The 19834-nt window shown below is 39.1% G+C and overlaps 1 protein-coding gene across 2 annotated transcripts in view; it reads left to right on the forward strand.

Annotated features, from left to right (window-relative positions):
• Positions 1-19834, forward strand: part of tyw1 (tRNA-yW synthesizing protein 1 homolog (S. cerevisiae)) — a 73705-nt gene that overhangs the window by 15791 nt on the left and 38080 nt on the right. For both annotated transcript variants that reach the window (XR_003692279.1, XM_028574525.1), the window contains exons 8-12: positions 1574-1706; positions 6007-6059; positions 6151-6269; positions 9942-10051; positions 16820-16997. Coding sequence is in view for 1 of the 2 variants with exons in the window: in XM_028574525.1 (XP_028430326.1) it covers positions 1574-1706; positions 6007-6059; positions 6151-6269; positions 9942-10051; positions 16820-16997 (593 nt within the window). In the remaining variant the exon portion in view is untranslated. The remainder of the gene's footprint in view (positions 1-1573; positions 1707-6006; positions 6060-6150; positions 6270-9941; positions 10052-16819; positions 16998-19834) is intronic.

Raw genomic sequence — 19834 nt, forward strand, 5'->3', positions numbered from 1 at the left:
CTTTAGCATCAAAACAGGTGTTGTGGTATAAAGTCCAACTATTTTCTTGTTATGCTATAGACCTTTTGCTGCATTTGACATGGCCCCTGAAAGGCCTAAAATGAAGATGACCCTGTACTGTGTGGACAGGATTAAATCTCTTTATTTATAATGATCATGTCATGCAATGGTAAATGGTTATGTGACACACACAGTCACACAAGGACTGCAGAATCCCAACCCTTGATCTTCAGTCCTGTCCAACATCAACACTTCAATCAATCTTTTGGAAGTTCTTGCTTTTAACTTTGTTCCTTAAACGTATAACATTTCAGAACTTTGATCTTGCATCCTGCAGCAGTTTAATCAGCATTAACATTTGTGATTAATGGACAGTGTTCTTACACAGGATGATGACAGTCAAGTCAATTTTATTTTATTTAAATAGCCCAATATCACATATCACAAATTTGCCTCAGGGGCCTTTACAATCTGTACAGCATACGACACCGTATGTTCTTTTTAAGCCTTGCTTAAGATCAGGAAAAACTCGACAGACAAACTCTTTAACAGGAAAAAAATTCGAAGAATCCTCAGACCAACTGAGGAGGAATCTCTCCCAGGACAATCAGTTGTACAATAGATGTTGTGTGTGTGTACAGAAAAAGACCAGCAAAATAAAATGACAATATACACAATCCATGACAAAATGATGCTGATAGAACCTAAACATATATGAAAAAGGTGGATCCAGAAGGATGTCAAGCAGTTTCAAGGTGTTGCCAAACATCTAGAGCCTGAGCCACTCTTCTCTACCATGTAACCTGGAGAGAGGACAGGCTACTCAATCACACAAGAAGGGAAATTGAGGCACATCATTCACAAAGATAGGAGAATGAAACAAAAAGAGAGAGATACACGAGGAGAGGCTGAATCTCCTGGAGGACGGCGATCCAGGTCCAACATGAGGAATGGGGCACTGACAGTGTGGTTAAATCAAATAGACACTTGTTTTACTCTTTAATAACTCTCATAGCTTAGTTCTGGCAGAAAGCACAGTTGCCATGTGGACTGACATATTTGTGACATCTAAAGTGTTGTTTGCAAGTGGGTTTGTTTGTTGCTACAGGTGAGGGAACACTGATGCAGGTGGCTCGATGTGACTGAATGTACTGTAGTTCTTAAGTTGACAAAGTTGGAAAAGATCGTAACTAGTAACTATTAATTCATTTCTGTCCGGTACTTTAAGTAGTGTAATCTCCTACATGCAAAGCTTAGAATATTACTTTTGAATATTACTTTATATTACTTTTTACTAAGTCTGCAAACCTTAAAGTGTTATTGACTATGTTGGATGAAACTTTTTTTATTCATTTTTATTTTCTGCATCTACAAGAGCAGCTGAATTCTTTCTCTTCTTTTTATTCTTCTCAACATTAAATTTACAACATTATAGTAGTATAAATGTTATAGTTGTGACAGACTTGCAGTTGCAACACAGCAAACCTGAGCAGAGCCTGATTTTTTTTTTTTTCCTCATATATGCGACATGGTTATAAACGATAAGTGACTCTGAGTTTTGTCTCTGCCACAGAGCAAGGAGGAGGGTCAAGGAGACGGCCAGATGGTGAAGCTATCCAAGTTGAACGGCGTGAAGAAGATTGAAGATGACGGGGAAAGAAGAGAGATGATCACCCCTGCCCTTAGAGGGGCACTGACAAAACAAGGTGAGCAAAATGGAGATTTGTATTCAGTAAAAGTCATCGATTAGAGAGCTAACACAAAATACAACACATCAATATTGTCTATAACTGTGATGGTGGAATTTTATAAACCTTTGACTTGTGTGTAAAACTGTGCAGCCATTTCCAAAAGAACATCAAATTAAATATATAAGTTATGAGTCATGTCATTATTTTGTATTTCAGCAGTAAATCTAGCAAACACAGAAATTGCCAGGATAGAAGTCAATCATAGATTTTATTTTCCTGAAAAGCATTCCCCCATGATCAAAGTCACTAACAGAGGTTGTCCCTTCTCACACTCCATTTACCTTAGGTACGTAACGATGCTTTCTGTTATTCATCTAGTATCCTGTTTACTGGCCTCAAATGCTGATTACTTTTGGCATACGACACAGAAAGAAGTAACACATTGGAACCTCTGGTTGGAGTATGATAAAGTTAAATCGGCTGTGAAAATTGCATCTTGTGTTCCAGCCTTTTTTTTTTTTTCTGACATACTGATAGACAAATTAGTTAAAGCTGGTCAGTGGTGCTACATGAGGAGAAGTGTACAGCTGGGGAATGTGTGTTGGCTAATGACACTTATTGATACCTTGCAGTCCAGTTACTGTCTCTGCGTCCTCCTGTCCTCAGGGTGCAGTCCCAAGAGTCTCACTTCTCTCTCCTCAGACACCAAAACCTCAATAAAACTACTCTGAGCTGGCGTTAACAAGGTAGTGCTCATAAATTCAACATCCAGACTACGTGCTGTAGTCAGTCTTATTGGATCGGTCCAAATATAATACTATATGCCTGTTTCATTTAAAAGGTGTGAAAGTTTCTCATTTATTGAAGTCAAGTCTGAATGCTCTTTCTTAATGCTTAACATTGGCTCAATATGTATCGTATTGCATCTTGTGTTTTGGGTAAATTAATCTATGTCAAGGGCATCCTCTGTGTAGGTGGTTGCCTCTCATAAAGCCTCAGGCTCTGGGTTGTTGGCGTATTAGTTCTGTCTGAAACATTTTACTATCTCTTCTCTATTTAATCCATTCACTAGTATAGCACAAGCCAGTCATTTTCAGCCAGTAAGCCCCTACTGTTGGATTACACACCGCTCTATAAATAGGACTCTGTGAGCGAGACTTCACTTCTTTTGACCAAATGTTGACCTGTTTTTATAGTGTTGTGTTGGCAACAGTCAGTCCCGCTAGACAATTTGTTTTATTTGCAATAAAAGAATGAAGGATGAAAGTTTTGGCATTGTTTTAATGATATTGTGTCTTGGAAAGCTTAATTTCCCATATAGCCTTATTCTGGCATGACATGGATACAAAAGTCACACATCTATTGAAACTCTTGTGTAATGTCCAAGAAAGTTTTATCATAGTGCTGCACATTTAAGATAATGGTTGCTGTGGCTCAGGAGACTAGAATTTGAGACTCAACATGTATATCGCTACCTAAAGTCTGTTTCATTTTAATTTGTATTTGCGTTGACAAAGAGTAAAACCTAGTGGGCAGACATCCATTTTAAATTGTCATTGTGATGGTTTAGGACACATGCAGTCTCACATTACCAGACCTCCCCATATCTCTCCATCTGCGCTGGAGTATGGTCTGGCTGCACGAGTTAACATTAACATAATGAAAGAAATTGCTCTTGGTTGTTTGTATTTCTTTAAACCAATCACAGTCGTCTTGGGCGGCGCTAAGTCCTGGATCCAGCGGCGCTGGCCTTGCAAAATAGATTTTTTCAATAGAGAAAGCGGAAGGGGATGTCCAACTTTATACACGCGTTCAACATTCGGGAGCCAGACTAAGGCACATGTATCTCTTTAGCTATAGTCAGTAGCAAAAGCTATATTCCTTTATGTAGGAATATAAGAACTGGTACATCTGCTGCAACAATTTCATTAAGAGAGTTTTAAGTTAGGTAATATCTAAGTTAATAAGCTTTCACCAAGTGTGGCACTAAACATTGAAAACATTTTATTTCTCATTAGAATATTCACTTACAGATCGAAGTGTGATTAAAATATAATATATACTATTAAATGGTGCTGTCAGTTAAACGCGTTATTAATGGCATTAACGCAAAACCATTTTAATGATGTACATTTTTTTTATCGCAAGATTAACGTTCTTTTCGGCCTAGCAAACTTTGTAGTTTTTTTTTTTTTCACATGCTGTTGCAACAACTAGTCACGTTAGAAAAACTACAACACCACACCGAATCTAGCTAGACCGGAAACACAACAACAGGCACACCGCACACACTTGTTTGGGCTTGCGAGGCGGCCAAAGAGTAGTAAGCTAACGCTAACGCCCCCCCCCGTTAAAGCCAGGCGACAAAAGCACAAAGCAAGACAATCCACTTTTCCATGTTGATAAGAGCATTCAAATGAGAAAAAATAATGGGACAAAAAGAAATCAAGGGACATTTAGAATAGATACAAATTTGTAATTAATTGTCAGTTAACTATGACATTAATGTCATTAATCGCGATTAAATATTTTAATCGTTTGAGAGCACTACTATTAAAATAAATATTTTGTCGAGTGTCTTCTTTTTGGTTACTTCTTGGAAAAATAGTGCCTCTAAGATCCTGGGGGAAAAAAAAATCTTCAAACAAATTAGGCTGATCCAACTCTTTGATGCAACACATCCTCTCCCTGCTCATTTTATTTCCCTCAGGCAGCTCAGAGTGATGTATAGAGTATCACAGATCAAAGTATACATTGTTTTTAGAATTGTCTATAGTGTTGACTTTTATTTTATGTTATTTAAGTCCACAGTTGGCCCACTAGATAGTTAATCTGTATAGTATTTTGTGCTATACAGATTGAAGGCTTATCGGGTAAGAACTTATTTCTGTTCAGCAGCTATTTGTAGCAGCAGACTACCTGTAAGTGGCAAATTGAAGTCCTCTTTGAAGAGTTAGTTGAGAAGCAGGTGGCCATTAATATTATCATAGAAACGGACGAGTAAGTTGACTTTCAATCAATTATTAATCTGTTTATTTTAGTTCATAAATTAATTTTTTTTTTCCAACCAGAGTAATGTTGTCTCATTAAGAAGAATGTAAGAGGGTGTTGATATATTTTAGTACTAATTATTATTTTTTTGCCAAACAGGCATTGCACAGGTAAACAACCATATATCCATTTGTTGTTTTGCTCCTGGTGAAGCTGTTTACAGTACAATTATTTGTAGCACATATTGTACTTTTTCAGCTCATGCCATTTCTCAGAGATAATAGACAAAGAGAAAATAGAAAGACCTTTCTTTTCTTCTCTCCATCCACCACCTCCTCACTTTAGCTTTATCCTCTCCCCTAACACAGTGAAGGATATTGAGGCATTGGAAATCAATTTCTCTAACAAACAGAGGAGGGGAAACATTTCTAACATTAAGGTCATTAATGGTTAAATAAACTGCCTGGGCCTAGGTCCTTACTGTGGTTTCCACAGTCTTGTTGGTCTGGGATTATATCATTTTTATGTATCTGGCTTGCTAGGAGCCAAGTTAGAAGAGGACATGTGCTCTTAATGTGGAAAAGAAATTTGATCCTGGTCAGCATGCCTCAAAGAGGAAAATGCACCGTAAACATTATGTGTTAAAAATATTATTTAATAAGTACATAGAACTGTGTTTGTGCGTTCAAAGTAAGTGATTTTTCAAAAGAACATCTTTGATCAATGGCAAGCTGTTTCATTCATCAAAAATTTGTATTGTCATCATTCAGCCTTTTCTACAAATACACTCTAAATAGACTTGATGAATACCAATTGTATCCAACTAATCTAGCATCAAACCTGAGATCTTTGCAAATTGTGAGAGCTCATCCACACCCTGACACAAATGTTCTGCTTTTGTTTTAATGAGATATTTCAGCAAAAACGCATAAGGTTCCAAAATAAAATAAAGATTCCCACATGAATCCCACATCAAGCTGTTTTGCGGCTGCATGGCTTATGTACAAAGTATCTTTAAACGTTGGGACTTTAAAAGTGACCCCTTCTTAATTCCCCTGGAGGCATTCCCAATATCATGTTCTGGTTTTTCTCAAGCAGATTAAGTGATACAGATTAAGCTTTTCTCTTTGACAGACATCAGAGGAGGATGTGTAAAAAGCAAGCAAAGCCCGCAAGGGCTCACCCAAGCGTAGCTGGTGGTATTAGGCCGTGGTATATAAGACTGGTGAAGAAAGTGCATTTAAAGCACTTTATCCTCCTTTTTGTGCTGAAAGAGAATTTGAAAAACTATCGAACAAATGTTGTCCTTTCTCTTTCTGTGCAGGGTACAAACTAATTGGAAGTCACTCAGGAGTGAAGCTTTGTCGATGGACCAAGGTAACAGGATTTACCCTTCTTTATAACGCATTTGACTTTTTGACTAACTGAATGCAAGAATCACATTAAAGGTGTTGTTTCTGTTGGTTAGTCCATGTTGCGAGGGAGAGGAGGCTGTTACAAGCACACTTTCTATGGTATTGAGTCCCACCGGTGCATGGAGACTACCCCCAGCCTCGCCTGTGCTAACAAGTGTGTCTTCTGCTGGAGGTATGTACCTAAAGAATAAAGCCATTGCAAAGTGCCGAGGCCAGTGTCACATTGCTAGACTTTGAATATGGCTTAGATCAAACCAGTAGTCAGTAGTCTGAAGTGGGGCTGGGCGATACAGAGAAAATCAAATATCACAATATTTTTGACCCAATACCTCGATGGCGATATTATAGGGTTGACAATTGGTGCTTTCACAAAATAGTTTTAAAATTATATTTTTGATATATAATCATCAGTAACGTGGATTTATGACTACGTGGGTAAAGGCAAATAATTGAACAGCTACAACAGTCTGGTAAGTTCACAAAATTACATAATTTTACTGTAATGCAGCTTGTAAAACCAGGAAAGACAACGATATTACAATATCCCGAATCGAAGACCATATCTAGTCTCATATCACCATATTGATATATTGATTAGTTGATTGATTGATTTCCCAGCCCTAGTCTGAAGTCTAAATTCATCTGTTGCACAAAGCGGTCTTGTTCTTGACTAATTTGCTATGAATTCTGGTTAAACTAAGAACAAAAAGGCCACTGAGCCGCTACCTCATATCACTTAGCTCGATCCATTCCATCAGAAAATGTTTGCCTTCTTGAAAACTTCAACAAATTACCAAAACATTTTAAAGAATGCAACAATACAAATAAAAAAAAACTTCCAGTACGCAGACTAATCTAAGAGCAAAACAGACCAGTCTAAAATATTTTGTAAAATATTTTTGTGCTTAAAATAAAGTATATAAAGTTTGTTGTTGGCTGTTTTCTGGTTTTGGTTTCAACTCCTAGGTATGAAGGACAATCTTGGGAAATTCAGTGTCATTTAATTTGCCTTTTGCTACCAAGTTAGCCAGTGTTAAGCAAAAGGTAAACAGGCTTGCTTAAACTGTGATTTATCAAAGTTACTAGGCCCTCTGGGGACCAACCAGTGGCTAACCTTCAATTGTTAATTGCTACAAATATGTCTTAGGTTTTGGGTCAGCATAGACGTACCCCTAACATTTTGGTATCTATTTCCTTTACTGATTTGACTTCACATTAAATAAATAATTACATTTTTTTAAAGTGTATTGCTGTCACACTAAACTTTAGGTTGTTAAAGATTATGTCAACCACAAGTAAGCAGGGTACTCAGAATTATATTTGGTATTTGGCATTATTACACGCATGCTTAGTTTTTGCCTTGTCTTGTTTACCTAAATTGTTTATCTCGTCAATCAAGATCACTTACACATTGAGCGATGATATCTCTGTGGCAAACAAGTTAATGATTTACGCGCAGAAGACGAACAGCCAGCATAACTGCGAGGCCTAAAGGTGGACACTGATTCATCATGACATTAGCGAGAGACTGGGCCTTTTACTCCCCTCAAGTTCCATTTGAAAAAAGGCGACTGTGTTGAGCACTGAAAGGTCGCTGTCAGAATGTGCTGCGGTAAACTGCTTCCCTGTCACCACATATATGTCAGTCTCCCTTAAGGCAGCTATGCGTGATGACAGGAAGTAAGCAATTTCAGGGCACTGATGTATTGCTGCAGCTGCCCTCGCCATCCACCTCTTTGTAGCAACAGGTGGAATTAAATTTGATGTGCAAGGCCAGTATGTGCGGTGCGAGTGTGTGCGTATGCATGCGACAGACTGTCTGGAATTTGTGACGCCTCCAGGTTTTGTTGTTGCACTTAGACATCACACTTAGACAATCAGAAGGTGTTATTAACACCCATAGAAGGTGCAATTTTTTTTCCAGTATGATTCACATTATATGTCTTATAGGGTGAGAAAAGCCACAGCACTCAAATTCACCTTACGTTTGTGAATTAACTTCGCTCTTGATATTTTTTCCCTTTGTTTCCTCATCTGAATGTAGTTAGTGTTTAACTTTATTTGTGTCAAATGACCCCAGCCTAATGGCCAGCAGGCAGTGAACAGAGGTCAAATGTGACAAGACTTCTCGTCGAGGTAAAAATTGTCTCGCTATATTGGTCACAAGTGCAGATCAGCCCCCAGTAGACGGAGTCTGACCTGGTTGGTCTTATAAAGATCAGGCTGGCTTGGACCTCTCTAAATTACCATAGAAGATCCCCTGCCCGTTCGCCAAAGTTGACTCTGAGTTCACTTTTGCAGAGCGGTAGCAGTAGTTGTTGTAGTTGTACAAAGCTGCCGATAAAACGCAGCGTTAGAACGTTAGAGGGTACGGCCGCGCTCTCTCTCTCTCTCTCTCTCTCTCTCTCTCTCTCTCTCTCTCTCTCTCTTTCTTTCTTTCTTTCTTTCTTTCTTTCTTTCTCTCTCTTTCTAGAGAAGATCCCCTGCCCGTTCGCCAAAGTTGACTCGGAGTTCACTTTTGCAGAGCGGTAGCGGTAGTTGTTTTCAATAAAACGCAGCGTTAGAACGTTAGAGGGTACGGCCGCTCGCTCTCTCTCTCTCTCTCTCTCTCTCTCTCTCTCTCTCGGCTGACACACACATGTTGTAACCTTGGTTCTCTGAGTAAAGACTATTTTCCAGTCATATTTACGGTGGCCCCGAGAGGCCACAGCACGCAACTAAAAGAAAACGCACACAAATAAACCACAGCACGCAACTAAAAGAAAACGCACACAAATAAACCACAGCACGCAACTAAAAGAAAACGCATGCAAATAAAACGCAGCACGCAACTAAAAGAAAACTCATGCAAATTAAACACAGCACGCAACTAAAAGAAAACGCATGCAAATAAACCACAGCACGCAACTAAAAGAAAACGCACACAAATAAACCACAACACAACGGAAGTGTTTCCAGGGGACACTTTTAGGTGATGCACACGTGCCTCTAGCATTGATGTTTCCAGTACATAGACAGACCAACAACAGGACAATTTTAACCATTTTCTCCAATTTATTCATCACTAAATTCACTTCTTATAACGTTTTAGGCGAGAAATGGACTGTTTACATTTCGAATATAGGCAGTCTTATGAAAATCGTTGCCGAATTGAAAATTTGCCTCAAAGTTTTCGGAGTTGAGAAGCTCCATAAAGTGACGGGACAGTCAGCAGGCGCCTGCCGGGGATGGCAGCTCGTCGCTCGGCCAGGAATACTCAGAGACCCCGCTCAAAGCTGGAGGTCAGCTTTGAGGCAAATTGTCAATTCGGCAAATTGTCAATTCGGCAAATTGTCAATTCGGCAAATTGTCAATTTCTGCAACGATTTTCACAAGACTGCCTATATTCGAAATGTAAACAGTTTCTTTCTTGCCTAAAACGTTCTCAGAAGTGAATTTAGTGATGAATAAATTGGAGAAAATGGTTAGAATTGTCCTGTTGGTCTGTCTATGTACTGGAAACACCAATGGTTGAGGCACGTGTGCATCACTTAAAAGTGTCCCCTGGAAACACTTACGTTGTGGTTTATTTGCGTTCGTTTTCTATTAGTTGCGTGCTGTTTTATTTGCGTGAGTTTTCTTTTAGTTGCGTGCTGTGGCCTTTCAGGGCTACCGTACATATTTCTTAATTAAAGTTTTCTTTCAAATCTTGTCTCGTTCGTGTGAAGCCAATCTCGTGTCTCGTCTCGTGAGCGGAGTGTCTTGTCGCAGCCCTAAACAGAGGGTATAGTAACATTCCTAACTTAGTGGGTACAGTATGTCTGCTGTTATTCCTTATCGGTTTATCTGTGTGCCCCACTAACAGACACCACACCAACCCTGTGGGCACAGAGTGGCGATGGAAGATGGACCCTGCCGAGAAGATCCTGCAGGATGCCTTGGAGAAGCACCAAAGCATGATTCGACAGTTCAGAGGTTTGTCTTTTAGCAGGTCACTAGGGTTGGGTACCGAACCCGGTACTTTTACCGGTATTGACCGAATCACGTCTGTATTACCGAAAATCAAACGGTGCCGAATATCGGTACTTGATAGCGCGTAAGCGCAAGCTTGTCTGTCCTCTCTGCATTTTGACAGAGAGCGGAGCTCAGACACACACGCACGCACAGAGGTGTGGATGGAGCAAACTACGTCTGCTCTGCAGTTTTCAAAACTTCACGCAGACACCATTCACTGTGATATGATATTAATGGCGAGCCGAAAGCGGTCGCGGTGCTTTTGACGTTATACTTCCTGTGAGACAAGCAGGCACAATAGTGGTTTCTATGCCCTGGGGACTGACTGCCAGGCTGAGGTTGTAAGGCAAGGCAACTTTATTTCTACATCACCTTTCAGCAACAAGGCAATTCAACGTGCTTTACATAAAACATTAAAGAGCAATTAAAAACGGTCATGATGAAAATACAACAGGCTAAAAAAGAATAATATACAAATAGAAGAATAAAAGTTGAATAATTATTCAATTTAATAGGTTGTAGGGATGGGTTTGGGAGGAGAGAGGGAGAGGTTTTATTTTTATTTATTACATGGCTTGGTTGAATTCTAATGAAGAATGCGGTCTGTTATTTCTTGATAACAGACCGCTGCTAAGGATAACACACCGTTGCCATGCAAAAGCAGAGCGGTGCCATGGACGCAGTTCTGTTCACTCTGGAGGACAGCTATCAATCCACTGAAAGAAGTCCGGATAATTTAGCCTATCAGCTGTGGGGAAACGTGGAGCAACTTCTGTCCTCCAATTCAAGCAATGACAGCAGATCTGATGAGCGTCTATCGCTACTATCTTTCTATACCGTCTATGATCGCTAGCTACGCAGTAACAGCCGTAGGGACAACAATGCTAATTAGTTAGCTTACATTGCAACTTGTTTAACATTAACTTACAGGTGTGTCAACATGCAGCGGCTCTGCAAAAAGGAAACGAGATGAATGAGGACATAAACGTCCACATAAATATTCCCAAAGAAGCCATTCACCGTGTCTCACTTCACCGTCAACATAAATGTTCAGTTTAATGTAAATTAGAGCAGCCGTTAGCCCGCTAGCTCACTACAACGCTTCAGATAATGTTGTTTGGTGTTTAAAACAGCAGCTGGGTCATTTGTCCACCACGGCAGCACCCCATAAAATATACGGCTACTACCACAGCCCGTAAGGTGGTGTTGAGTAGCGAATAGACGAAGGATTGCATTACAGAGTTTTTACGTTGCTATGGACGCAGGATTCCAACCGTAGCGACGGAACGGACTACTTTCTCTAGTGGAAGCAATACAATCGTATTTAAATCAATAAACTCCCATTTAAATCAATATTTTGTCAAGTTATTAGTCAAATTATTGATTTATTAGGTAATTAGCCATGTAATAAGCGGGATAATGTAGAGCGAGGCGGTTGTTATAGCGAATACAACCCCTTCATGCTGATTCAAGACCTGAAGGGGTTGTAGTCCTGATCACCCTGTCGGGGTTGTATTCGCTATAACAACCGCCTCGCTCTACATTATCCCTTACTTAATTTCTGTCAGTGTAAAAAATTCTAAATAAATAACAGAATGTTCTAAGTAAATAGGATGAATAGGTTTGGAATTATTTTTACAACTGAAATATTTTTTTGTAATTACAGAGCGAAAGTACCGAAAAAAAAAAGTACCGTTGGGTACCGGGAACTGAATTCCAGGTACCGGTAACGGTACTGACATTGGTTCAGATGCAAAAGGTACCCAACCCTACAGGTCACACATGCAAACGTGTTCTTTCCCACTCCACCTCTTGGTTTTACTCTAGTTTCTCTAGCAGTCTGTCTGGCTATTTGTTTATCTATCCATTCGTTGCACTGTTGAGTGCATATCATTGTTGTAGAAATAAACACAGACACAACGGCTTACACAACACATCATCTTCGTCATGTTCACACAGCACATGGTCTTCGTCATGCACACTTTGCATCTTCAATTACGGCTCATGACCTCTTGTAGCCCACTGTGTAGTGAAGCAGAGTGAAGATCAAAATGCTAAATGTTCTGTCTTCCCTTTAATCACATTGTACTATACTACCTCATCAGTCAAATCCCAACCCCCACACACAATTTAATTTCCCCACCTGGCACCTCCATTGTGTTATTGTCACAACTTCACTGCCTTTGTTTTCTCAAAACTTATCAAGATTGAGCTGCAACCTCACTTAAGCTGGTTTCATAGTGCAGCGCAGTAACCGCCAACCTGCAAGAGCATTTCCCAAAAAAGCAAAATGGTTACCGCTAGTAATTTAGTATGGTGAACTCTGGGCCGCAGAACCAGTTTGTGTTCACGTAAGCGGCAACCGCTCTATACCCTTCCTGCTGTGATCAAATCCGCTTCCCCCTCATTGAAATGACTGAATGCGGTGAGTTACCATTTGTGCTGCTTGTACTAATACTGTTGGCACTTGGGACTTATTTTCTCTGGCTGCTGCCAGCATTGGCTTAGGACGGCTAGTTGGCTGCCCAAAGCTCAGTTCAAACTGAATTTAGTGATCATCTTGTGAGTATTCCCTAAGCAGATTTACTTTGAGAGGTTTTAAAAAATGTTGTCAAAACATGTTGGTGACACAATAAACCAACATGTATTAAAGAAAACATGTTTGGAAAATTGTTTGTATTCCAGATGGATTTAAAGGTTTTAAACGAGCTCTTCAGCTAATGTTTATTGTTGTGATAGATTAACATTTTGGAAAGTTTTTCAATTTACAATTAATCATTTAAAGTGCTCATATTATGCTCATTTTCAGGTTCATAATTGTATTTAGAGGTTTACATGGTTTAATTTTCAAGAAACACCATATTTTTGTTGTACTGCACATTGCTGCAGCTCCTCTATTCACCCTGTGTGTTGAGCTCTCTGTTTTAGCTACAGAGTGAGGCATCTCACCTCTATCCCATCTTTGTTGGGAGTCGCACATGTGCAGTACCTAGGTAAGGACTACTAGCTAGTCAGAAGCAGAGTATGAGGGCGTGCCACGCTAGCAGCTAGGCGAGCATTATAACGTGACGCACGTTTGTCTCTGAAGTAAAGGCTGGACTACAGTAGAGCTGTTTGGAGCAGTTTGTGAACAGTGTTTTCTGTTGGAGATGGTAAGTCCCTTTGGGGGGGACTTTGGGCTTTTTCACTTTGTAAACCTATAACGTGCACAAAAAAGATATATAACAAAATAAAGGAAAGGGGAAAAGCCAAAAAGCATAATATGAGCACTTTAATCTATAAAATGTCCTGACCCACTCAAGGCAATGTCTTCACGTTGCTTTTTTTGTCTGACCAACAGTCAAAAAGCCAAAGACATTCAATTTACAATAATATAGAATCGAAAAAAACAGCAAATCCACAACTTTTTTTTTTTTCCTTTACTTTTGTCAATCGACTAATAATTTCGGCACTGAATGGGATCGTTTTGTTGTTTACATTTTGTTTTTTAAATGTTGTTTTGTTGTGACCTGTACACAGGGTCACTGGTATTTTTAAAAAGACTGTATTAACAACCAACCACACACACAACACACACACAGAGAAAGACATGATAAATAGAGTTCGCCTTCTCATCATTATTGTGAGCTTTGAGCTTCTTTCATATAAATGCTGCAAAGATTCAGAACTTAGTTATCCTGCAGACCCCTGTCAGCACAGCCAAAAATCTACATTACGCTGACATCAAAGATTGCTCAGCTGACATGTATGACTGTACATCCAGCCAAAGTATTCTTAAGGCCTGGCTTGATCCTGCGACATCACAGTCAGAAGGCTGCCTCTCTAACCTCAAAGCCACTGCTGATCCCATTATTAAACAGAGAAACAATTTTACTCAGGAAGTGAGATAGATTCCACATGCTGAAAGCCTTTGAGACACATCTTCTTTAAAGGGCAACTGTATAGCTAATGTATTCTCAGAGCAGTTATTCATGATGAATTATGATTAATGTCATCATCAAAAATGTAATTTTCTGATGGTATTATAATGGAACAATAGTGCACATATGCTTATGTTGACAGTAAGTTGCTTCTTAATTCACTTAAAGTAAAAAAGAAAATGCGTTTGTTACAAAGGTATTAGAAAATAAAGAAAAGTACATTTTCATATTTATAAAGCAAAGCTCTGCATTTATAATTAGAAACATGCAAGTGCAAAGTGCAAGCCTTATATTGTCATTATAATTTTCTTTCCAGTGGCACTACAAAATTACATTAGGCAGTCTTCAACTCCATTTAACATTGACAGGGGTATGTTTTGTAATGGATAGCGCAATGAACTATCCAGACAATGCCTCTAAAAACACACAGTGTGATTAAACAGATTGGTTTCTGCTCTGACTACCTGACGATCTAGTGCCTAAAAGGTCTCATCAAATAGCAGGTTTTAACGCCATGCCACCGTTAATAATGAGAAGCTATTTGTCACCCTTTAAATGTATAAGAATGCAATTCATTGCCCTGCCAGCTGTCACTTAAATCTTTACGAGAAGGGCCTGACAAAAAACAAACATAAGTTTGTCCTTGAGGACTGAAACTAGGAATCTGATTTCTGCTACCATGTTGGAAGAATCTGCCCAAAGGCAGGCTCAAAATGCATAGAACATAGTTGTGTCAAATGACGTTCTTGTCTGTGTAGATTGTTAAATTGATTGTCCTTAGTGAAATGAAAATTAATCCTTAATATCTTTTATCTCCTGTTAACACAGGATGTTGTGGCGAGATACAACACTGTTAGGGATAATTTTAACTCTAAAATGTTTTTCTGGTAGTTTGTGTGGCTAGTTTGTTTATTTGATCATGCAATTTACATTCATCAGTACTTACGATATATCACAGTATATGCTCTTTGCTTGGCAGTTAACTCTTAACTGTCCAGCATGAGTGGGTGCTCTCGGCAATATGATTAAACTCGCATGAACCTATTTTATGTCATCACATTTGCATATTAACAGGAAGAAGCTTTGGTGATGTTCTAACTTTTGCAGCTAAGTCAACTTTTGAATTAAACGTTTGGTTCTCTGATTCTCTTAGCTACAACACATAGCACTTTTCATTTTTTTAAATGACTTACTCCAGTCATGCATACGGTACTTCTAAACTCTTCCCATCCATCCAAGCATCCATGTCCTTGTTTAATTTTAGTAGACACTAAACAATACCACCAGGACGTGTTCAGTGTGTTTCCTAACTCACACATCGTATCCAAATTAAACGAAAAGAAAGAAGCCTGCAAAGCAGAGGATAATGATTTCCTCACCTCCTTCTGTAAGTCTTGATGTCGAACCAAAGATAATGCGGGTCAACTCTAGAGGACATCTAAGGTCTTTGATAATAGTTGTCTTCCCTTGAATCACTTCTGCGGCTTGTAATTCAGTAACCATAATTACACAACTTGTAATAAAGCCCCACGTCCTCGCTGATAGCCTTCATCTTTATCTGAGTGATCCACTTCAGAAAGCCAGATCTCCCCCCGAAGGACCTCAAGGGAGGGAATTTTCTATATATAATGGAATTTCACATTTCTAACACCATAAGATATATAAAAGATTCCACACACTTAACACACATGCATCATCCTCTCAGCTGGTTGATATGAGAAGAGTGTAATGTATTTGCAGCTGTTGGGAGATGGGATTTGTCCTTGAATAGTAGCACAGTAACCGTTGCTTTGTGGTTCGACCGTACAAAATGTTGCAAACGCTTATAAATAATGTATAAAGCATAGTAAGGCAACACTCCGAAGTTAAGTATTTAATTATTCAAAGCATGCACTCTTAAATCAAATGACATCTGCTGTAGCTACAGCTATATCACATTTAATCCCCATGACAGTGTGTGAAACATTTTCCCCCTAAACTTTGAATATTTGTTTATTGCCTGTCTACATCAAATTCTTGGCACGCCATTCAGCACTTTGCTGATTATGTTCATTAATCTAATTTTGGTTGTCCTATGTATTTAACTTATGTAATTTTTGTTTGTAAATTTGGTGGCCTATGGTCATGATCCAAATGTGAAAGGCGGAAAAATAGATTCCTCACACTAGATAAAGCTCCCATTAATGTATTTAATTACCACCAAATGAACAAGAGCGTCAAGCTTATCTTCAGACGTGATCTAAATGTGGACTTTCATCATTTCCTTTGGTGTAACTAAATGTAATTCCTCACTCTTAAAGTATAGGTATTGGGTCAGAAAATCAATCTAATTCACAGCAACATCTGATGCCTATAGCAATACCACTTTATGAAATGCATCCCTAATACTCAGGAACTTATGCTGAGTATATTTTTCACAGCATCCTGTAGTCTGTGCTGGTAGAGAGTCCAAGACCACCCAGCGGTAAGACGGAGGGAGGGAGTGGGAGAGAGAGAGAGAGACTGGGCTTCTTGCCCGACTCCCAAAGCTGAAACTTTCACTGCCTCTCTTCTGCTCATTTTTCATGAGCACCACACATCTCTTTGGTGCATATTTGGATGTACAGTATGTAATTATTACTCGGTTTGATCTGACTTCAAAGCTTGACCTCATGCTGTTATTTACCATCTTAGTGCTGTTTGGATTTTTTTTTTTGGATTCCACATGTGAGGGCCCCTCATTTCATTGTTGGGAGACGTTGATTAAGTCAAAGATGGGAGTCGACATCAAAACTATCATCTGTTCAATCACCAACCTCTCTCCCTCCAGGTGTCCCTGGAGTGAAGCCTGAGCGGTACGATGAGGGCTTGGCAGTCAAGCACTGTGCCCTCTCCCTGGTGGGTGAGCCAATCATGTACCCCGAAATCAACACCTTCATCCGCCTCCTCCACTCTCATCGCATCTCCAGCTTCCTGGTCACCAATGCACAATTCCCAAAGGAAATCAGGTAGGGACAAACAGTGTGTGTGTGTGTGTGTGTGTGTGTGTGTGTGTGTGTGTGTGTGTGTGTGTGTGTGTGTGTGTGTGTGTGTGTGTGTGTGTGTGTGTGTGTGTGTGTGTGTGTGTGTGTGTGTGTGTGTGTGTGTGTGTGTGTGTGTGTGTGTGTGTGTGTGTGTGTGTGTGTGTGTGTGTGTGTGTGTGTGTGTGTGTGTGTGTGTGTGTGTCAGTCATTATTATTTCTGTAGTATATTTTTACCCACTGCCTACACAAGCTCTTTTCTTTGAAGTGTTCAGGGATAAATTGGAAAGTAGGGAATAGGAGTGTGTGGCAGCAGTTAGATTGTTTTCCCCTAGCAGGAAGGAACAACGGTTCAGTCACCACAATCATGAGTGCTGTGTGTCCTTTAACAAGGAGGGTACAACACAATGGTGTTGAATTGAGTTGTTTGTTTGTGTCAAAGTGCTTTGAGCAGCCCAAACAAAATACCATTAAGTTCAGTTGTATTAGGAGAAGTTTCAGAGGTGAACATGTGAAGACATCTGCAGATCAAACTGAAACTGTCTGCATGACCAGATGCTACTAAGGATGAAGGAATGTCATTTCTGTAATTTGGATGAACTGACCCTTTTTAAATCGCAACTAATGAATTATTTGTTTTGTTAATGTATGTTTTGTGAAAATAGGGCAGGTTAAATACGATTTAATCTTCTTTCTGCTTCTTTTCATTAAGGACTTGAAAAAGTTTGGACACACCTTCTCATTCAATGTGTTTCTTTATTTTCATGACTATTTACATTGTAGATTCTCACTGAAGGCATCAAAACTATGAATGAACACATATGGAATTATGTACTTAACAAAAAAGTGTGAAATAACTGAAAACATGTCTTATATTTTAGATTCTTCAAAGTAGCCACCCTTTTTTTGATAACTCTGCAAACCCTTGGTGTTCTCTCAGTGATCTTCATGAGGTAGTCACCTGAAATGGTTTTCACTTCACAGGTGTGCCTTGTCAGGGTTAGTTAGTGGAATTTTTTCCACTAGGTAAATACTAAATAAAAAAGCAAAGGGTGGCTACTTTGAAGAATCTAAAATATAAGACATGTTTTCAGTTATTTCACACCTTTTTGTTAAGTACATAATTCCATATGTGTTCATTCATAGTTTTGATGCCTTCAGTGAGAATCTACAATGTAAATAGTCATGAAAATAAAAAGGAAACGCATTGAATGAGAAGGTGTGTCCAAACTTTTGGCCTGTACTGTACACGTATATAAATAAATAAATAGAGTGCTGAAACATGCATTCCCTCTAATGACCACTTGCTGCTGACTCCACAAAAGCTCTTATTGTACTAAAGGGGCTGGGTAATATACTAACTTTAAAAAAGTTATTTCAAAACCCAGGACCTTGGGTAACCCATCTACAAGAATTCAGCATCCATGTTTCTGTGACAGGAGTTCACCACAGACACAGTTCCTAGAGGAACATAATGTACATTGTGCACCTACAGTGACTGTATGAAAAATTCATAAAGGTCAATGACACGCACACCCACACACACCTTTCTTTGCTTTTTACTTTAGATGCGGGAGGGTTTGTGAGCATCAACAGGAAATGTTGTGTGTGCACTGAAGTGACCTCGGAGTGTCATTATTTCCTGCGCTTTGGCTTCTACTCAGCACTCTTGTCGACACTGTAGCTGTAAACCCCTTTAAAGAAGATAAAACAAAGCCATTTCCCATCACATGTACAGAATATAGTAGGGCTGCACAATATATTGTTTTTTTAATCGTCATCGCAATATCAAGTGGCGCAATATACATATCGTGAAAGACAATCAGAGATTCGTTGTGTTAGTAGAAAGAAAATATCAGCAGAAAACTGCATTTTAATATGAACCTGGCATTCTTTTTTAGTGCTGCCTTTTATATTCAGTTCAATAAAAGAATGTTGGGAATAATTTTTTCCTTTTTGTTTTTCTTAATTCAACAAGCAATTTTTTTGTGTTTTAGAATACTGGAAGCACTTTAATAACTGTTTATTTATTGCAAGTAATATCGTTATTGCGATATTCAACAACGTCATCGAAAATCACAAATTTTCCTCATATTGTGCAGCCCTAGTATATAGTGTGAAGTGTAAAAAGAACTTTCCAAACGTGTTTTTGTGGCAACCTTGCCATGCACTAAACAGCATGTTAGAAGCATGTTAAAGCAGACTTCTATTGTATAATGTTAGCTAACACAGCGGTTACCATACACTTTGGTTTCATTCAAGAATGAGTTTGCCAATTGTGTTTTGAATAATTCTAATAACTTGTTCATTTTGAGCAGACCAACAGTGACAGAGTGAATTAACATTAATTTTATTGAACCAGTTTTTCAAATCCATATTGACAAGGAAATTATCGCTGGCTTTCAGTGTTTTGGCTTCAGTTGGAAAGTGTTTCATATGTAGTAGCCACTTGAATAGGGTTGGGTACCGAAACGCGGTGCCAATAGGGCACCGGTTCCGACGTAAATGGTAGTTAACAAGACCGAATAAGAACAAAAATTTCGGTTCCCCATTTCAGTGCCTGACAATTTATTTGTATTTTTTTCAGAAGCATCGCTGCACGGGATGCTACGTTACTGTTAGCTGGTAGCTGATTAAACACAATGGTTAAAATGCTGACAGCTTACGTTAAGCGGTGTAAAGTGTGGCTGTATTTCCCTGTAGAGGATTCCAACATAACCGTCTGGACTCTGCAGCTGCCGTTGTCAGAAAAACAACAGACCAGCCTTGTGGTGCATTTTAAGTTATTGTAAAATACCCTTTTCCCATCTGGTGCTTGTTTTTAT

Source organism: Perca flavescens, chromosome 3, assembly GCF_004354835.1.
Source record: "Perca flavescens isolate YP-PL-M2 chromosome 3, PFLA_1.0, whole genome shotgun sequence".
Taxonomy (NCBI): Eukaryota; Metazoa; Chordata; class Actinopteri; order Perciformes; family Percidae; genus Perca; species Perca flavescens.